Consider the following 19512-nt stretch of genomic DNA (forward strand, 5'->3'; position numbering starts at 1 on the left):
ATTCAATAATTTTCTTTTTTACATGAAGATTGAAGACTTTTATCTTACAAATTTTTCCATAACATCTCGAAATAAAATAAAACTTATTCAAATAAATTATATTGTATATTTTGATAACAACTTAATTAAATTCTTATCTAATAAACTCTTATTACAAAAGATTTTATGCTATAAACTTCACGTAATTTTTTAAAACATAAGCTGAATATACATATACACCGTGTTGAAATAAACCGAAAAAACGTCATTAGAATTATAAATTACTCTAATAAACTATGCTCTTCCAAATGCCACCGTAATAACAGACAAACTCCTCCTATAAACATCAGTAGGAAGATAAATAAATATGCATTATTAACAGACAAATTAACATCACGCTATTAAATTCGGTCGCAACTTATCGTCGAACGTGTCAGTAGATCCACGAGCACATAAAAGAGTAGTCGACATAACCATTGCACGCACAGACCCCAATAGTAATATTATCCCGAATAAACTATTGAATATATATTATATTACACTCGGCATGAAATGTATCGGTAATTCGGTATATGCTATATAAGTTTAAAAATACACGATGTATAAAGTAAATTCAAAGACTAAGAACACCCTATTCTGTTCAACCCTGCCCAATTTTGTTTAGCAGAAGAAAGCACCGGTATTTTCCTGTTCTACTGAACTGACTTCAACATCTGCAGCAATTGATTATGAACTCTCTGCAGATGCTCCTATTCTTAAACTCTGTCTACCAACCCTCTTCACAGCTGAGGACTCGCAATGGGCCGGCCATATAAAGGAATAATTAATTTACATGTCAAATAAGTTATACCACAAAAGACTACAAAATTTGTTAAAGGCAAATGCGACTTTACGAGTCGCTGCACCAGAAGACTTCAAATATCTTACCAGATCAGCTCTGAAGTTCAAGCTCGCCTAGGACATATTGCAACCCCCAAGACTGCATCCTCTGAAAAACTATGGTTTTGAATCTGAGTGACAGTTTCCAAGCCAAAGGAATGGCTCTAACCTTTTCAAGGCCAACCAAATACTCTCCGAGCACCATAATGGGCAAACTAGATCTGAGCAAAGAGTATTTCATTCCATGTATCAGGAACACCAGGCAAACACCAGTGTAAGCAATCCTGCACACCAGGCTTTGCTGTAATGCTGAACCGTGATATATGACCCTCATCCCTGAGCTGAGAAAGGGCTGTTATGTCCAAGAGCTTAACCCTTGTTCCCTTTACCGCATTTGCAGCAACTGGATCACTGGACTCCTCTTCCAATATTTCCTTTCCTACTGACATTGGTTTAGTGTTGTCGCAACTGCCTCCAGTGTTCCAGTCCCCACCAACAAAATGTCTAGGAGAGATGGTACGAAAGAATACCTTCAGACCAGGATATTTTGGAAGCTGTGAATTCACCCAACTAACAACACTATGAATCGTAAGATTCTTGGCACCCCAAATCACTGCTATCTTCCTATCAGTATTTGGCACACCACCAACATGCATTACCCATCGATTAGCATTGAGCTTTCCACGATTCCAGTGGTGACCTGTGTTGAGAACCACAACATTAAATTTGTGGAGATATTGGCGCAAAAATGCTGGTGGGCGATCTAAGTGCATTGCATAGTCCGTGTCTGGGTTGTGTACATCAATAGGTTCAACATCACAGAGGCTTGCCGACCAGTAGTACAGAATGGTAGTATTAGTGCTTGAGAATCGGTATGCCCACCCACTAGGACGGGCAGAGCCCTCAGCTATAACCAATCCATATTCCTTCCCCACATCTTCCACATCAAGATTCTCCACACCACCAGTGATCATGCACATTAAAGACTGAAACTGCTGCCGGCCCAATGAGTCCCCAACAAAAGCTAGAGTTTTGTTTTGCATCCTGAATGCACCAAGATTTATTATCAAATTATCATAATCACACATTTGTTGACTTTTTTTCTGGTGAACCCAAGAACTTACGCCAATAAAAAAATGTAGATGGGAAAGTTGGGGGCAATTCCAACAGCATCTCAACAAGCATCAATCATGTGATCAGAACAGAAATAGACTAAAATAAAATACATGACTAACATGCTAACACATGCCTCAACCAAAGCTGACCCACCCTCTTTCAAGTCAATCGACCCACCCTGCTATAGTTGCGTTTTGCATCCTGAATGCACCAAGATCATTATCAACTTATCATAATCGCACATATATTGACTTTCTTTCCTGTTGAACCCCAAAAATTAGGCCAATAAAAAAAAATGTAGATGGGAAATCTGGGGACAATTTGTTCTCTAAATTAGAAGAAATCCATAAAAGTAAAAAGGCATCTCCAAAAGCATCAGTAAAGTGATCAGAACAGAAATAGACTAAATTAACAAACATGACTAACATGCTAACACATACCTCAACCAAAGCTGATCCACCCTCTTTCAAGTCAACTGACCCACCCTGCTATAGTTTTGTTTTGCATACTGAATGCACCAAGATTGCTATCAACTTATCATAATCACACATATATTGACTTTTTTGCTGTTTAACCCCAAAACTTAGGCCAATAAAAAAAATGAAAACGTAGATGGGAAAGTTGGAGACAATTTGTTCTCTAAATCAGAAGAAATCACCAAAGTAAAAATGCATCTCAAAAAGCATCAGCATGTGATATGTGAACAGAAATTGCTAACACATGCCTCAACCAAATCTGACCCACCCCCTCTATCAAGTCAATTGTGGAGAGTATCATATGCCTCAAACTCAATCAGATTTTGAATAAGTCTATACAGAAAAGGAATTGAAATCACAATATTTGTAACAAATTGTCAAAACGTACACTCAAACAACAACACAAAAGTTCATAATACATACACACATACATTAATCAGGAGAATGAAATACCTTCTCAAGAATTTAGAACCTTCAAATTCTTCCATCTGACAATCCTTGGGTTGCCATCGAAGGTTTTCATATTCAAAATCAGTACGCTGCATCAAGCGGCAAGCCCACATCCCTGAGAGCCACTGTTTGCAACCAAATCCTGAATATAAAGGCCGGTTGTTGTCTGGGACCCATTTTCCTTTTGCATAGTTACAGACTGGAGAAAAAGTAAAAAAGAAAACATCCATTAGCTACCATTACCTACAAATACATGTTATTGACTTTTTATGAATGAATAATGCAAAGAGGTGCAATAATTTAAAAAGTTTTAGCCAGGTTGTCTAATATGAGAACTTTTATTTCCCACAATTTGTTTTCGGAAATCTATTTTATGTTGTTAACTAATAACTCCACCTGCTCAAAGTAGTGACTGAGTGCTACCAGGATAATAGGCCAACCCTCACAAATGAGGAAACAAACTGGTAAGCATTCTAACTTTAGGATAATTATAAAATGTTTCAAGATTTCTTCAGAAATAATTAAAATAGGTTTCTTGTTACAATTAGGAGATAGCCTTCACTAAGAAACTCACTATTAAAAAATAAGTTGCAGATATTCTTTAAAAGGAAGCCCATTTCTATAAAACAGGGTTAAAAAGCATGTATTGACTGTCCTTCAACTTATCCAAATGAAAAACTTGTCAGTAGAGTTTTATAGATGGTTAGCCAAAAAACCAGTACCTTTACTTTCCACAACACTATTCCCATTGTTGTCTTTTCCACCAATTGAAGAGTTTCTCTGTGGAGAGTTCATGACAAAGTCTTCCCAAGGTTTATGTTCTTGTTTTAAAGTTTTTTCCCGCTCAACTTTATTTTTTTTAGCCTCAGATGTCGTTGGACTGGAAAATGTTTGTATGTCATGGTTTTTCCCACCTTCCAAGATTCTTTTGTGTTTTGCTTCATCATCTGACGGACTTGAAAGACTTTCTACACCTTCACAATGAAAAACAAGATTTAAGCTCCAAGAAGATAACATGAGACTAACAGAGAGGAAACATGAGATCATGTAGTAAGGCTTTTATTGCTAACAGGATGGTAACATCTAACAGAAGATGTATTTTGGAAGTTGCCTACATCTAACAATATTTTTAACTTAACCCCATCAAACTGGCTTAGCACAATGTTAGACAGAGGTATGATATTCTGACCATTACAACAAGATAAATAAATAAGTCACCGTATATAAAGTTCACACATGCTCATTTGACAGAGGGCATGGTACCATGTCATGAGGCAAAGTAAACTCTTTAAAACTATAAGTGATTTAAGAAAGCAATATATTACGTTCTGTATATGAAGTTGTTCTTGTATTACTTTCACCTTTGCTCTTTCCAGAAGAGCTGTGTGCAGGAACTGATTGAGATTCTCCCTTGAGATGTAATTCTTCTGGCTCATTAGTAGTCTGTTTCTTTAGCAATGATGAACCATCTTCACTCAAGTGTGGATCTGGTGCTTGCATGTGGACTGAAGGATTACTAACTAAATTATCTGCAAATATATAAAACAGTGCTGAGAACAACGCAAGGGCATTATTCAGTATGAACTTTGAAATCTTGGGTACAAAATTCATGCCAGACAAGATCTCACACCAAAATTTTTTAATCAAGTTCAGTGATGTTTTGTGATTTTTATAGTCAATCTCATCTAGTAAGATAAAATTCTGTTGTTTGTTTGTTATTGACAAGATATCATATCAATATTTTTCAACGAAAACAACTATTCAAATGGAAGTAAACCTGAAGACAGCTGCAGTGGTGTTTGAGGAGGAAGAAAGGCAGTAAGACCGGGTGTTTTTTCCCATGACCATAAAATAATAGTTGCAGACATGAGAACAATGGAAATAAGGGAAATTTCTTTACCCTTTATTCCATTAAAACCTGCCTTCATCCTGCATAAACATTAAAATACAAAATTAAAAAGAAGGGAAGAAAAGAGGGACAAGCTATCACTTTTCAAAATGAGTTGAATCTCAAGCACTCAGTGGACTTCAATCAACGGAAACAAAAATGAGAAAATCAATGTTCAACAAGAAAGAACAAAAACTTCACTTTCACCCAACAGATCCACACGCAGAGACCAAACAATAAAAGCACATCCTCACAACCTGACAACTGTTAACAACACACATCCTCCCAGTGCAATTGATTTTGCTTCAGCCCTGGCATATACAACAAGAAACTAATTTAAATAAACACACAAAAGGCAAAAATGGCTCTCTCCCTCTTCAATTATGCCGCATTGACCCTCTCAATTGTGAAAGCCAAATACGTCACCGCGATCTATATCCTGCTATCACTCCACATTTGTCAAAAACGTAGAGATTTATCAAACCACTAGAAAGGGGGAAAATGTTTTATGCCGAGTTCGACAACACAAGCAACTACGACACATGCACGTGAACCCTAATAAAAAATTTCTAAATCAAAGTTCAAGAGCTAGCTAGCATCTATCACAAACGAAAACAAACTAGCGACGGATCTGGCAGGTTCATTGACATGCAAATGAGAATTTTACCTGTTTCGGATGAACATGAGGAATCTCTCTCAAATTGCAACTTTGCTGAACCACGAAGAAATGAGATGCCAATTGATGAACAATGCCGAGAAGATATGAGAACGAGAATTTCGAGTGAAGAGATGAAAATGCGAATATCTGAATAAATCAATCGTACGGAGTATAGAGAATAGCGGGGATCCCGGTCAGGCACGAACGATAAATCGTGATTTATTTGTTTATTAAAATATTATTATTTTATGACTCATTCCATTCTTTGGACTCTTTGTTCTTTCAGTCTCGGATTTGGTCTAATTATTATTATGTTAGTGTGGTCCAAATATCGATTTGGGTATCACAACATTTCTTAATAATCGTTTTCTAGCATTCAATTGTGCTTTTTACATGGTTTTCTTCCGTGTCCTTCACTAAATATCTAATCTGTTAGTAGTACTAGTTTATTTGTATTTGTGTTCTTAAATTTGGTAATGTTTTCTTTATGTGTATGGACTTTGTTTTAGCATATATTCACAATTCACAAAAACTGCATTGTTATTATAATGTGTGACATTCTTAGATGACTTCTAAAATGGGCTTTTTTGCCCTTTTAGGGTTAATTTAAAAAAAAATTATCTAAATATGGTTTCATGAGAACAAATTTCCGGTCTGGGGCTGGTAAATCTACGTGGCAAGAGAGTCGTCCCTCTTCTGGACGACACTAATTAAATGAAAAAAAAAAGTTAAAATGATTCAAAAACAATCAACGGATGGGGAAGAAAAGGAGACACGTGTGTAAATCGCAGAAGTGTCGCCTGGTGGATAGGCGTCTTCAGTGTCGGCTACTCCAGAGCCGTCTTCAGTATCGGCTGGTACAGAGCCATCTTCAGTGTCGGCTGCTCCAGAGGCGACTTTAGTGTCGCCTGCGTCAAAGACGACACAATCGTCATTGGTCCACGTGGCGGTGCAGTTTGACCGTTTGGGCGCGGCTCCTTCCTCCTCCTCCTTCTTCTTCGTTAGCGTTTCGTTTCAGTTGCAGAAGAAAGGGTCCTGGGAAAAAAATCATAGCATTGCCTACGTTTTTGGGTCTAAGCTTTCAGAAATTGGAAGCAAAAATTAGTAGAAGGTAAAGGAAATAATAAATCAAATATAGTTTAGTTTTTAAATATGAGATTGGTTGTATTTTACGTTGAGATTATGGTGCAGGGCATTTTCTGGGTGAGTGAGTGACGGTCGGTGGCGGTCAGTAGAGTTGCTGAAGAAGAAAATATATATTGTGTTCAGTCTAACACAGGTGCACAATTATTTTTTTTTTAAAAAAATTTTAAAAACTAATTTCTGTATTTTGTTAGCTAAAATTTTAGATAGTGCTAAGAAAAATTGTATAATATAATTGTTATTGTTTTATAATTAGTTGTTTAAAAATGTATTAAATATAAATTATAGTAATCCATAATATGTGTTTAATTATTAAATAACAAGAAAAATTTTGATTGTATTAAATAGATAAATTAAGAGGAAAGAAAAATATATATAAATTGTACATTGTAAACTTATATTATTAATTAATATTGCAGCATCAATTTTAAAAATTTAAATTAAATAAATTCATATTACCTTCTCTTGTGGCATAATCATCATCATCACTTCCATGAATATGTGAGAGTGATAAATTCACTTCTAACGGACGTGCCATAACAGAAGATGTTTCACCACCGCAACATCCACATATATCTCAACTACATTCCTATGATGTTGTTGTTGACAAGCACTTATCATGCAATCTATATCTTCATCGTCACATATATCTAGAGCTGTATGATATCGACCATTTGTTCCAACTAAAATTCGTGCAATTAATCTCGAAATTACGTGACAACTAGATAGTTTCAGTTTTGTCTGGATCTTCCTTTTAAACATCTCAAATGTGATCCCACGTTCTATCTTAATCATCTTTTTCTCCCCTTCAAAAATTATACCCTCATTTCCTTCGTATATTCTACCATTTGAATATAATATAACAACAATTTCATTCATCCTGCATTAAAAATAAGCCAAGCTCATTTCAAAATTAATTTATAATATAATAAATTATATTTATAAGTTCATTTTTAATTACAAATATTTACATATTTATTTTTTAAATAACACAAAAATTAAATTACAACTTTAACACTTAATAGCCATTAAATAAATATTTTAAATATTATTATGCAAAGTAAAAATTCATAATAACCATTAAAAATAAATTATATATTTGTAATGCTTAAAAACTAACCTGATTGAGCTATGATTCTGATTTCTATCCCTGCTACACACTTCCTATCTCTCCCAAGCCAATGCAATTTTTTTCCCGAGCTCCATCGTCATATTTATACAGATTCTAACTTGGATAAAAGAATGTATCAAAATTTTTATCCATTGGTCGCAGTAAAATCGGGTCTGCAGTGAACACTACTAAAATCGTCTCAAATAAGACTACACTAGTTCCTCGCATGACACGTGGCGCGATCTGGTGAGTGTCGTCCCATTTGGAGACGACACTCTCATATTTCGACATGTCAGCACCTGTGTCGTCCAGAAGAGAGACGATTCTCTTGCCACGTGGCTCGCAACCCCAGACTGGGAATTTGTTTCCATGAAACCTTATTTACGTAAAATTTTTTTAAATTAACCCTAAAAGGGCAAAAAAGCCTCTAAAATGTGCTCAAGTTGGAGGTCAGAAACTAGTTTATAACTTATCGTTAATAATTGGAGCAAATATAATATTTGTAAGTTTTTTTTTTTCACATTTTATTAATCAGTGTCCTTAAAGTATTAACTAAAACATTTAAAATTTTGAGAGAGATATTAATAATATTTTTTATAAAGAATATTTTTAATTGTTTAACCAATGTAAAGTATTTTAATGGTATTGATTAACATTTGTTTTCATTTGATAGTAAGTTCTTTTCTTGACAATGACTTCTCATTGATTAATTTATTTGAGTACAAATAAAGTACAGTTCTTAACAAATTTATCTAATCTACGTGTATTTTTAAACTCAGTCATTGATATTTAAATTGAAATAATATCATACAAGGTGATTGATGTATTCGGTGGTATTTTTAAAAATAAAAAATGATTAATTTTTAATTATATTTATATATATATATATATATATATATATAGATTTTTTTTTTTCAAAATAAGTTAACTTAGACACACAATTATCCTTCTGAGACCATGCTAATAAATTTAAACATGTGATGCGTGATTACATAAATTGATATAAGATTGAATCTTAAGTAACAAGTATTTGATATATTATACTAGCTCGTATTTTTAAATTTAAGCAAATATTTAAAGAATAAAGTAAAGGGAAAATAAATATTTGTAAAAATTTAAAAATATAAAGTATGTGTGCATCATAAAATAAAATAAAATATTTTAAAATATTAGAAATATACATTCAATTAACTTAAAAGAATTTGAATTTTGTTTTGCACCATTACTTTGAATCATGTGTTGCTTTCCTGAGACCTCTAACGGAAATTTTTTTTCTGTAGCCACAATATCATCCATACATTATATTTGCTTCATTTTTAGTTATAGTGTGATAACCAAATTAATTGTTGAGATTTTTGCATAATATTGGCTGCATGTAAATCTGCAAAGGATCAAATTAAGTTGTTTTTTGTTTTTTTATACCCCTTAGTTATTTGCTCCATATTTACAAAAGACATTGATATAATTAACAAAGTTATCTTTATTACCTCTATACATCATGAATTTATCTTCATAAGAATACACCCTTTGTATATATTTTTTTATCATCTCATCAAAGAGAATAATATTCTCTATTCAATATAGTTTTTTTAATCACGGCAGAGCCTATCTTATGACTGATTAAAATAATTAACAAATTAATTAAAAACTAATTGAAAGCTAAAAGACTATTTTTCAACTAAAAATTATTAGTTTGAAAGCTATTCAATTCTAAGTAATTGATAAAATTAATCATTAAATGTAAAATGATATTAAAAACATGTGTCGATTTTTTTATGTTTTTAAATTTAGGGTAAAAATGTATTTTTAGATAATTATAATTTTGTTTTGTATAAAATTTTGAACTTGTAATATTTTTTTCAAAATTTTGATTTTTGTTTAAAGATCAAACAATTTTTTAAAAAACTGAAATAATTAATATTATATTAAAGGAAAAAATTAATTAAAATAAAGAATGCAGTAATAAAAGAAGGGATAAATACAGAGTTTTACTAAAAATTGAAAGTAAAAAAATAAATTATTATTATTTTAAGTAAAATTTTGAAAAATGTTACAAGCTAATAAAACAAGTTAGTTCATCGAACACCTTTTTTAATTAGATAAAATTATAATTAATTAAATAAAATATGAACTGATCAAACATACTTTGTATTAATATTAGGAAGCATGCGTAAGTATGATAATATAATTTAATGTGAAAAACTTTAGAAATTTTAAATTGAATATTTACTTATTGTGTCAAGTTTTTTGTTCATGTATAAATTTTGACAAATTTTATGTTAAGTGTCGAGGTTTAACACAACATTTTTTAAAAATATATTCAAAATTGGAACTAGCTATAAAACAATAGATATTATATTATTCACGTAGTCGATCTCATGTAATAGGAATAGACTTAATTGTTATTATTATTAATTTTGTTATGAGCATTCTTACTTATGCAGAACGGTAATAGGATTAACACCAAATTGAGGGTAGAGACGGAATTTGCAGGTATGATAGGGGGAATATCACTGCTTTTCTTGTTACAATTACAATGAGAAAGTATTCATGTTTGAGGTGATGGTGCCAATTGAATATATTAAGGTTGTCAGTCTAGGTACTCCACAATCTTTTTACTTCTTCGTTCTTGTTTAGTCCACGACAGAGATCTAGTTCCGGAACTGACTAGGATAAAATAAAAGGGACCAATTAATAATTGAAATTTGAATCTCGTTACCTTCAATCTGATATTAAACATCCAAAATTTATAAATTTTATTGAAAAAATATGTTTATTCCGTCAAAGTAATAAAATTATAATAAAATTCTAGTTTAAATTTAATTCGGAGCTGAAGTTTCATATGGCAAGTGATTAAATATTCTTATTGTGAAAGCTGAATCTGTTTTAGTGTCTTTGAATTTGAAATACTTTTGAATTTGTATTTATTTTAATGATACTAGTTGTAATTTCTGCCTTGAATCTCGTTCTTGTTAGTTTTATGCACACTGCAATGGTTAATTTTTCCAGTAAGTTGAAATTGAGACTTACCAGGTAACGTTGGTTCTCAAACTTCAAAGTAAGGACTTCTCATTATCTTCACAATGAGTAGCCACATTCACCATCATCACCATTGCCTTTTTGTTAATCGTGTTGACCAGCTTAATTAACCTTGGAAATGAAGCTACCAGGTGTTTGAAGAAACACAATTCAATATCATGCTTGCTGAGCTATAATCCTTGAATATTAAATGTGCTAACAAATAACAATCTATGTTAACGTTACCTGACCCAGAAAGACCCATCAGGAGCAAGAAAATCAGAAAGTTTGATGGGATGTGTACTAATATGGAATAGCACTCAAAATAGCACTGCTTTTAAGGAGGCTGTGGCAGGCAGCAAGAGTCTTGGTTGGTTAAGAGAGGACAGGAGAATCTCATCAAGAAATGTGGTTACTTCCAAACTTCATAGACCACAAGATAATCTTCATCCTTAGAGAGTGCAACACCGTTGGTAGGAAAGCATGCATCTTCAAGGGTAGTGGATATCACAATTGAAATGGGAGGTACTTGAGCACGTGCCCATGAGGTCTTGCCTCAAGCATATCAAAATGCAAGTAGTGGAGACCACATTTGGTGCTAAAAACAGAGTTAAACATCCATTGAATGCTTCTATCACATCATCCCTAAACCCGGCACAACCATTTGAAAGATTAACAGCTAGTGGATACATATGAAACAAGAGAATTCAAGTAAAACCTTAACAATATATACACTATACTTTACTAAGAAAATAACACCTTATTTGTCCTTTAAACTGATTGCCAAAGTCCTTTGGCTTTTTGGATATGATGAGTGTTGCAGTCATGGGGCCAACGTCATGGACCAGAGGTCGCTTGCCCTTCAATTTTTTGTCTATTGGCAAGGCAATCACCGAGTCCAGATTTTGACTCTTCCTAAAATACCATGTTGAAAGAGACTAATGAAGAAAGGTTGCTCATGAATCATTTCAGACAAACTACTTCAATATTTTGTCTCCAACGCGGTATACAAGAAAACAAAGTCTTGAAAGTAATATTTATGCATGCATCTACAAAAGCACCACTCTATGATGCATCACTTGTAGTCACTGGTCCCAATAGGAAAAGATTCCTTCCCTTATAGAATACAGCCTTTACTCTTGTTAGTGGATGCAAGTCCCAGGTCTTCAGATCCAGTGAAGAAGCAGCCGCACCTCCATATCACGATACCCACTTGTGTCTTTTGTCGCTCTAGAAGAACTGGTAAAACTTGCACATGGCTGAATTTTTATGATTGCAATACATATTATTGTCATTTTCTTACAATGGATGAGATAGCCACATAGGAGCCATCTCTGTCCCGTGCTTCAAAGCCCACATCTACCAACTTGTTTAAGTCATTTTTAACGTATTCTCTCATTTAAGATGAACTAAACTAGGTAAACCTGCCCTTCGGTAGAAACTTGATGGAAAAGAAGTTAACAAAACTGTCAAAACATGAACCAACTCTACTCATAAATTATTTGGCAGAGCCAGTGTAATATGATCGTGAGCAAACACTGATTAAACTATGCACTTTAGAATTATGATCTTCAATCTCGTGGTACACTTCACGTTAAACTTAGAGCATTAAGCTTTTGTAACAGGTGGTGTCCTATAGACATGGCTACTGTGTTATTTGTTACAAATGTCTAATGAATCATGTACTAAAGATATGGTTCACTTCTGTCTGTGTGAGAGTTTTATGTCAACTTCTCAGAACCACACACAATGAGAACGCCTTATCTTGTCGTAGCGCTTCCTTGCGAACATGGAGACGTTGTTACATGCATGAACGCTTCCCCTAAAAGTGGTTGTTTTTGCTTTTTGGTAAGATAAAGATAAAAGTCGAGGTGGCAATGGCATCTCCGTTAGAATTGGATTAATGGGTGAGAAGCAGAAGAGTTGAAATGTGGGAGCAAATAAAACTTCCAGAATCATCCTTGAGCATGCTGTCACATAACATTATTTTGGAGAGTTTTAGCAATCATTTAGGTTGGAGTCCATTCTCACATAGTTGGGTGGGTCCTTTGCCACATAATGGAGTTTCTGCCTCAAGGAAAGTTTATGTAAGCTACGTTCCTTATTCATGAACCGGTCCATGTTTTTCCTATCACGTAATCTACTAATCAACTGTTCAACACATGGGAAATCCCTGGTTTTAGCCAAAACACACGTAATTTAAAATGTGTCTCTCTAATCATTTGATGGCTTGCTTATATTAATTGAACAAATATGACACTCATAAAAGCATGCGGATATACCGGAATAGAATAGTGGGTACAGTTGAAAAATAACTACTACAACTTATCAAGTGCAGTTTGAACATTCAATCACCCTAATTTTTTGTATGACACGTCAAGACTTAAGCCTACTTACAATATGTAGGTATGTGTATAATGCTTGATTGCACAACTACATCAGTCTTAAAGAGACATAAAACACATTAAGAGCAGAAGCTGCTTTTCACATGTCAAAATAATTGATAATCAATGCCTACAAGTTAGCAAATAACAAAGAATACGATCAAGGAATTTCCTTTTCTTTCTTTCGAGAGTATACATAATATATACGTACAAGTAACTTAAAAATGATGCTCGATTGCAATTGACGACAAATTGAAATGAATTTCAATCAGAATTATAGTCAAAACGCTTCGTATCATAGACACCAAAACTCATTCCACGTACAAAAAAGTGAAATATACCTAATTAACACTATAGTTTTAGATGAGCATCGACAATTACCAAATATGTGGGAGGCACCGAGAAGCGAGATGGCACACAACCAAGCAACGATCCCATTTGATTGTATTATTTACTTCTTCTACATAGCCGTTTATTGCATTAACATGATAAACTTGTATGGTCGAAAACGCAGATAAACACGCCCAAATCAAACAAAATGACATTGATCACCAACCAATCACGTTATTTTCCATGCTGCCACATGCACTCAGATGACACGTGTCAATAAACACAAAAAATGAGAAGTTAAAAGCTCATGAGCGACTCATGTCTAAGTCTAATCCATTTGAAGGACCCTGAAACCATGTTTATTTATATTACGTGACACATTTTTCTAACATTAGTTTATTAACATAGGACAACATAAATCTCTGTTGACTCCCTATATTATTATTACCCTCAAACACTTGAGAGATACAATACAATACAATTCATCTTCCGAGTACCAAGTTCCAAGCCATGGCAATTTCAGGGTCAGAGTCTCAGAGTCCCACTGTGAAAACCGTTCCTCAGGTGGAGGTTGAGTGTGTGAAATGCGATTCATGCGGGTTCACAGAGGAATGCACCCCTGCATACATCTCAAGGGTGCGTCAGAGATACCAGGGTCGGTGGCTCTGTGGGTTGTGTGTGGAGGCTGTGAAGGACGAGGTGGTGAGATCAGATACGCTCATCTCCACGGAAGAAGCGCTCAACCGTCACATCAGTTTCTGCAGAGAGTTCAGATCATCATCCCCTGTTCTGAGTAAAACAGAGCACCCCATCTTCGCCATGGGTCGGATTCTTCGCCGGAGCTTGGATTCTCCGAGGCCTCTCCGATCGAACTCAAGTGAAGCTTTGCCATCTGTTGTTGATGGGGTTCGTGCCACACCCTTGCTTCGATCCGAGAGTTGCTTCTCCTCCATCTCTGGTTAATTCAGTTCGGTTTAGACTCTTGCAGTTACAGGTAAAGCATGAAGCATAGAAAGTAGAAGAAACTCTGTTTTTCTGTGACTGTGAGAGGCGTTAGAAAACTATAGCAAAGGGTCTCTAACATTGACCCTTTCTCTTCAGATTGATTGATGGATTTTTCCATGTGCTCACAGTGTTAGAAATTTTATGATGACTCACTTCACTACTAGTTCCTCTTCTTTCTTTCTTTTTTTCTTTTGGCTATAATCTTCAATGTATATAGAGACTAATTAACAAATTCTAAGATTTAGTTCTTCTGATTTCTGGTTTCAGTATCTTCTTGGAAAGATGATGAAAGATGAATATTCTGGCAGATTTTTAATTTTTTTTTTCTTCTTTCTGGCTCAGTTTTTCCATTCGCTGTTATATATATTTTTTTATTATTTTATATACATTCATTTTGGTTTGGGGTTGTTAAGGAAATAAAGCTAAAAGCTCTTCTAACAGTTGAATTTGAATCAGAACAAAAAGACAGCGCAAACTTGCGGTTATGATGGTTGGCTCAAGGCTCAAGCACTCCTTAAAAGAAACAATTTTGCGTTCATTGGCTATAGCTGTATGTGTAAAAAATATGAGAATCTCAAATCTTTTTCCAAACTAATAATTCCAGGTGTGCTTAGCTGTTTGTGTGAATTTTTAGCATGCCCATTTAACAGTGATGATTTTCTTGATTTAAAAAAGAAAAGAGGAATTAAGGAAAGATGATTAATCGAGGGATTTGCATTTTGCAATTTGCTTGCAAGATATAGACACAAGACGAAGGTGCAGAGAAATTTCCCTGTAAGTGAAAGGGGCATTGCTTTTGTTGGAAAAGTATAGTATTTCCATGCTCAGTTAGTATGCTTAGCCAAAGTTTTGAACTTGGACTGAAGTGAAGCTGCAATAGCTTGTTTTTACTTTTTGTACTTTTTCTAATGCTCCTAAATTAAGGCCTTGTCATGTATGCTTTTTCATCCCTCAATTGCATCTTGCAATACAGGACCATTAGGATATAACTTTTACCATTTATAACTTTTATTATAAAGTTTTATTCACTTAAAACCTTTAGTAACAGTGTTCTCTTCTCAATTCACGTTTTGTCAACATGAATATGGAGTGACATAATTAAGAAGAGAAAATGGGTATGCCTGATCTGAACCTTCGGGATGCATCTACTCCAGGAGTTTTATGCAAATTGTACATAATATACATCGAAACCGACAAAGAGAGATTGTGGGGACAATTTACTCACCCAACAAATCAGATCATTATTTAATTATATTATATGTCATTTTATTTTAGTTTGCGTGTTTTTGTTGAAGACTTGAGTTCATTCACTCGAACATAAAAATTAAAAATAAAAAGAGCTCATTCACTCTACGTTGCATCCAACCAGCTTTGCTACATCTAGATTTTCAAACTTGTGTTTACGGGTTTCTGTTAGAGTATATTATCAAAATCATCTACTATTTTACTACATATACTTCATTAAAAAAATAAAAGGGTCAATAACTTACAAGGCCACGTGTTGTGGTGTCTTATTATTGAGTAATTTGATGCTAAGAGAATGTTAGAAGCAAAGAAGCACTGAAATGAGTTTCCCATGGTTCAATTCCATTCTTTGCCACATATTTGCACAGAGTTTGAACATGTAATAGTAACCTTCAAGAAAAACAAGATAAAAAAATGCTTTTCCTCACTCCTATAGTGCTATTGCTTCATAAATTAGCTTCATTTCTCAATCATCAAACTACTGTTTTACTCAATGGAACCCATCATTTCATGGGTCACCGAAATAATTTCCATTATGCACTTTGTTTAAAAGGTAGTTTACCTAACCCCTGTCACAGTGCTCTCATAAAATCAATCTGCGTTCTTTCCTCGTGCAAGTCCACCCTCAATGAAAAATAGCCAATTTAATCCAATAAGGCTGAGCTTTTTATAGAGCATTGCCGATTTCTGTCCCCATTTTTCTACTAGTACCTTAGCTACTAAAGAGGAATTAAACGTGCCAATCATCATGGATTTTCTTTTACGTGATTTCTTTGTCCCTACATTGACCACAAGAATCAATAAACATATAAAGGGTCATCATTACTGCAAGGTGCAAGCCAAAGAACTTCATAACTGCTTTAGATTGCTTACTTTGTGGTTTCCCCTTATAATGGATGTTTAAGGCTTTTAGCATGCTATTTCTTTAGGTTGCAACATCAGCATATATGCCATATCACACTAGTTTCTCCCTCCATCAACTTGTTTAGCATAAAATAATTCTCGTTATATTAATTCTATATGACAAGGTGCATGACACGAGACACAAGGAGCAAGAGCTGCTACGTACGTATTGTGATTCTCACATAACATACAGAATCTAAGCAGCATGATGAATAGTTTGACTTTTCAGTACCTTCGATTTCATTGTTAAATCAGCACCAAAGCCAAATTTTCAGCTCAAGAATAGTGCTGGATCATCCCGTCAATGCACCTTTTTCTTTTTTCAATAACCCTTTTCTGGTAGCCAGTGAAAAGAAACTTCAAAAGAATCATAATTTGTCTAAAAAGCATATTATGTCCAATTGAACGGAAAGTTTTCAATGTAGATCGTAGTAAATCTAAGCTCTGCTCACTTGTACAGAAAAGGGTTGTTTTAGGCTTTGTTTGATATAGAAAGAGAGAAAAAAAAAAAAAAGGAAATACAAAGGGGTCATAGAGGAGAGGGGGATGGGTAGAACTAAAAAAATTACAAAAGATTTTGGAAAACATACGAAAATCTCCAAAACCCTTTCTTCTTAAAAACTCCTAAACTGAAAAGATTATTTAAAAGTCTTGTCTTGTCCTCCTCCTCCCCTCTAATTCTAACTTGTTAACAAAACATTAGCTTTTTTGCCCAACCTATCTAATTTAGTGTGTTTGAACTACCATTTCCAGCATCTTCAATAAGAAATTAACCTATTTGATAGGGATTTTTTAATACAAATTTTATGAATGGGAGATAAAGTTTATGCACCAATTTATTGGATATTGTTTAATGTATCTTGTACATTGGAAATGCAAGTAGAGGGGCCATCCTGACTGCATTTCTTGTTAATACTACTACATTTTGAGCCCACGTGTCAACCAGACTTAATTTTGGTACAGTACTCTCCTCTTGTTGAAAATTGCAGTTGAGCATATTCCTGTACTAAGATGGTTGCTTCCTAGCCAAAGTTTATTCCCTGGGCCAATGGTAGTTCACTTCCATGATTGATGGTACTATCAAGGACAACAATCGTCATGTCGTTAACGTACAAATGATGCAACACAGACCATTCAGTGTTTCATGTATTGCTTCCAGTAGTCACTCCCTGATTCACAATTACCACCACCAGTTTCCTTTTCTCCACCCAAAGCACCACCAATTCCTGCTCCATTTGTTGGTATGTAAACATTCACTATACCACAATCACACAAATAACTTCCAGAAAATTCATAGCATAATAGAACTGGACCAAAAACAATTCCTCCCTGACAATAGGAGCATCTGAAGAAATCTCAAATTGTTGGTAGTGCAAAATTTCCTTCTGACTCCAATACAGATCCTCTGTTAGGATACTTCCTCCTTGATCATCAGAATATCTAGTAGCATCTCCACACACAGAATACTAACATTACTCATATAAGTGAAAAAAACGTCTAATAACATATTGGAAGGTTACACACCCACATTATTTAACTTGAATACAGTGATCAGAAGATACATGCCTGAGACTTGATGATTGAAATATCCTCTTGAAAGTTTTCCACTGAAATGTGGGAGGTAAGGGCCCAACTAAACTTTCTTTCTCCTGTGAATTTTATCTTGTTTTAGACTTCAATAAGTTGATCAACTACATTTGTGTAAATACTCTCACGAAGAAAGGTGCAGCATAAGAAAGCTAAATAAATGAATATGCATACCTTCAATATACATTGTCAAATCCTCTTACTCTGCTAAAATATGTGATGGACTCAAATCACCTAATATAAAGCAGCCACTGGGAATAAAACCTCATAAGAACAATGAACAAGACTCATTTGGGAGATCCTGAAGACATTACACAGTACTAAACTAAATTTTGATTTGTATTTTGTAAACCATACGCTAAAATTCGGACATTTGTCATACCTAGATTTACCCAACTCCTTCTGGAAAAAAATTTTCCCATCTCAAGCCACCAATCTCATTGGTGCCAGAATCTACAAGAAGATTCTGTACATAAATGATCTGCATTCAGTCACTGAAAAGCAGTTAGCTTCATTAGTTTGTATATGTATGCATATTTAAAAATAATAAAACAACAACAAATGTGAACTTTAGAAGCTACATATAACCATTCTTCATGCTTGTAAATCAGTAACTCCAACATGAAGCAAAGCCCCTTTCCCCAACCATCCAAAAAATATTATAAAAATGTGGTGAGAATGGGAACCTGATTTTTACAAGTAATAGATGGCTTTCCATTAAAAATGTTTTTTTTTTCTTTGCTTTTGTTTGTTTCTTTCCTTAGTCTGTCGAAAAGATCTTTGACAATGTAATTGATTTATATTTTAGGTAAATCAGCTATCATATTTTAAATTTTTTGTTAAAGTATGTCTGATTAATTAAATTGATTTTTATTACTTTTATTTAAAATAGATAGGTTGACAAAATTAATAAAAAATTAGTTCAGAATATATTTAAATTAAAATCAAGTCAAATCTGATTGATCTTAAATACATTTTTGCATTGCATATCCAAAAGCTATTTCTTATAAATAGTTTAATAAAAAAGATATTTATATATTAAATTAATTTTTAAATTGTATTATTCAAAATAAGCTTAAGTAAAAAAATAAACTAGCTTTAACCTTTACAATGTTTGTGGATTCTTCTATGCTATACGCTTTTAGCATCCTTGAACCCTGCAGGTCATTCCGTCAATTTTTCAGTTATGACAACATGTAAGATATCTGTTTCACGGTGGAGATTTCAAGTTAACAGAAAGTGCTACGTCAGTGATGTTTGTTTATAGGCAAATTCCGTTCATGTCTTTGAGATTTAGCAAAGTTTTATCTGATATTTTTCACTTTTTTGTAACATTATTT

The 19512-nt window shown here is 33.9% G+C and overlaps 2 protein-coding genes across 6 annotated transcripts; one reads left to right on the forward strand and one right to left on the reverse strand.

The window, feature by feature from the left end:
• Positions 1 to 459: 459 nt before the first annotated feature.
• Positions 460 to 11292, reverse strand: LOC113846922 (protein trichome birefringence-like 16). 5 transcript variants are annotated; one of them, XM_027475680.1, is made up of 8 exons: positions 10965 to 11220; positions 10731 to 10863; positions 7049 to 7469; positions 5456 to 5500; positions 4678 to 4829; positions 3623 to 4429; positions 2904 to 3099; positions 460 to 1902 (listed from the first exon to the last, which is right to left on the reverse strand). In XM_027475680.1, exons 6-8 carry the CDS (start codon positions 3945 to 3947, stop codon positions 1074 to 1076), a joined length of 1350 nt encoding a protein of 449 aa, XP_027331481.1. In that variant the 5' UTR covers positions 3948 to 4429; positions 4678 to 4829; positions 5456 to 5500; positions 7049 to 7469; positions 10731 to 10863; positions 10965 to 11220; the 3' UTR covers positions 460 to 1073. The 5 variants fall into 5 exon arrangements, 4 of the variants coding, with proteins under 4 accessions (XP_027331481.1, XP_027331482.1, XP_027331479.1 ...); XR_003501738.1 differs by lacking the exons at positions 7049 to 7469; positions 10731 to 10863; positions 10965 to 11220 and having other exon boundaries at positions 493 to 764; positions 907 to 1902; positions 3623 to 3874; positions 4226 to 4429; positions 5456 to 5656; XM_027475681.1 differs by lacking the exons at positions 5456 to 5500; positions 7049 to 7469 and having other exon boundaries at positions 469 to 1902; positions 10731 to 10850; positions 10965 to 11292.
• Positions 11293 to 13942: 2650 nt separating this feature from the next.
• LOC113848163 lies at positions 13943 to 14395 on the forward strand. The gene has a single exon (XM_027477558.1). It carries the CDS (start codon positions 13943 to 13945, stop codon positions 14393 to 14395), a length of 453 nt encoding a protein of 150 aa, XP_027333359.1.
• Positions 14396 to 19512: the final 5117 nt, after the last annotated feature.

This window comes from Abrus precatorius, unplaced genomic scaffold, assembly GCF_003935025.1.
Source record: "Abrus precatorius isolate BTA unplaced genomic scaffold, Abrus_2018 Scaffold8, whole genome shotgun sequence".
Classification (NCBI taxonomy): Eukaryota; Viridiplantae; Streptophyta; class Magnoliopsida; order Fabales; family Fabaceae; genus Abrus; species Abrus precatorius.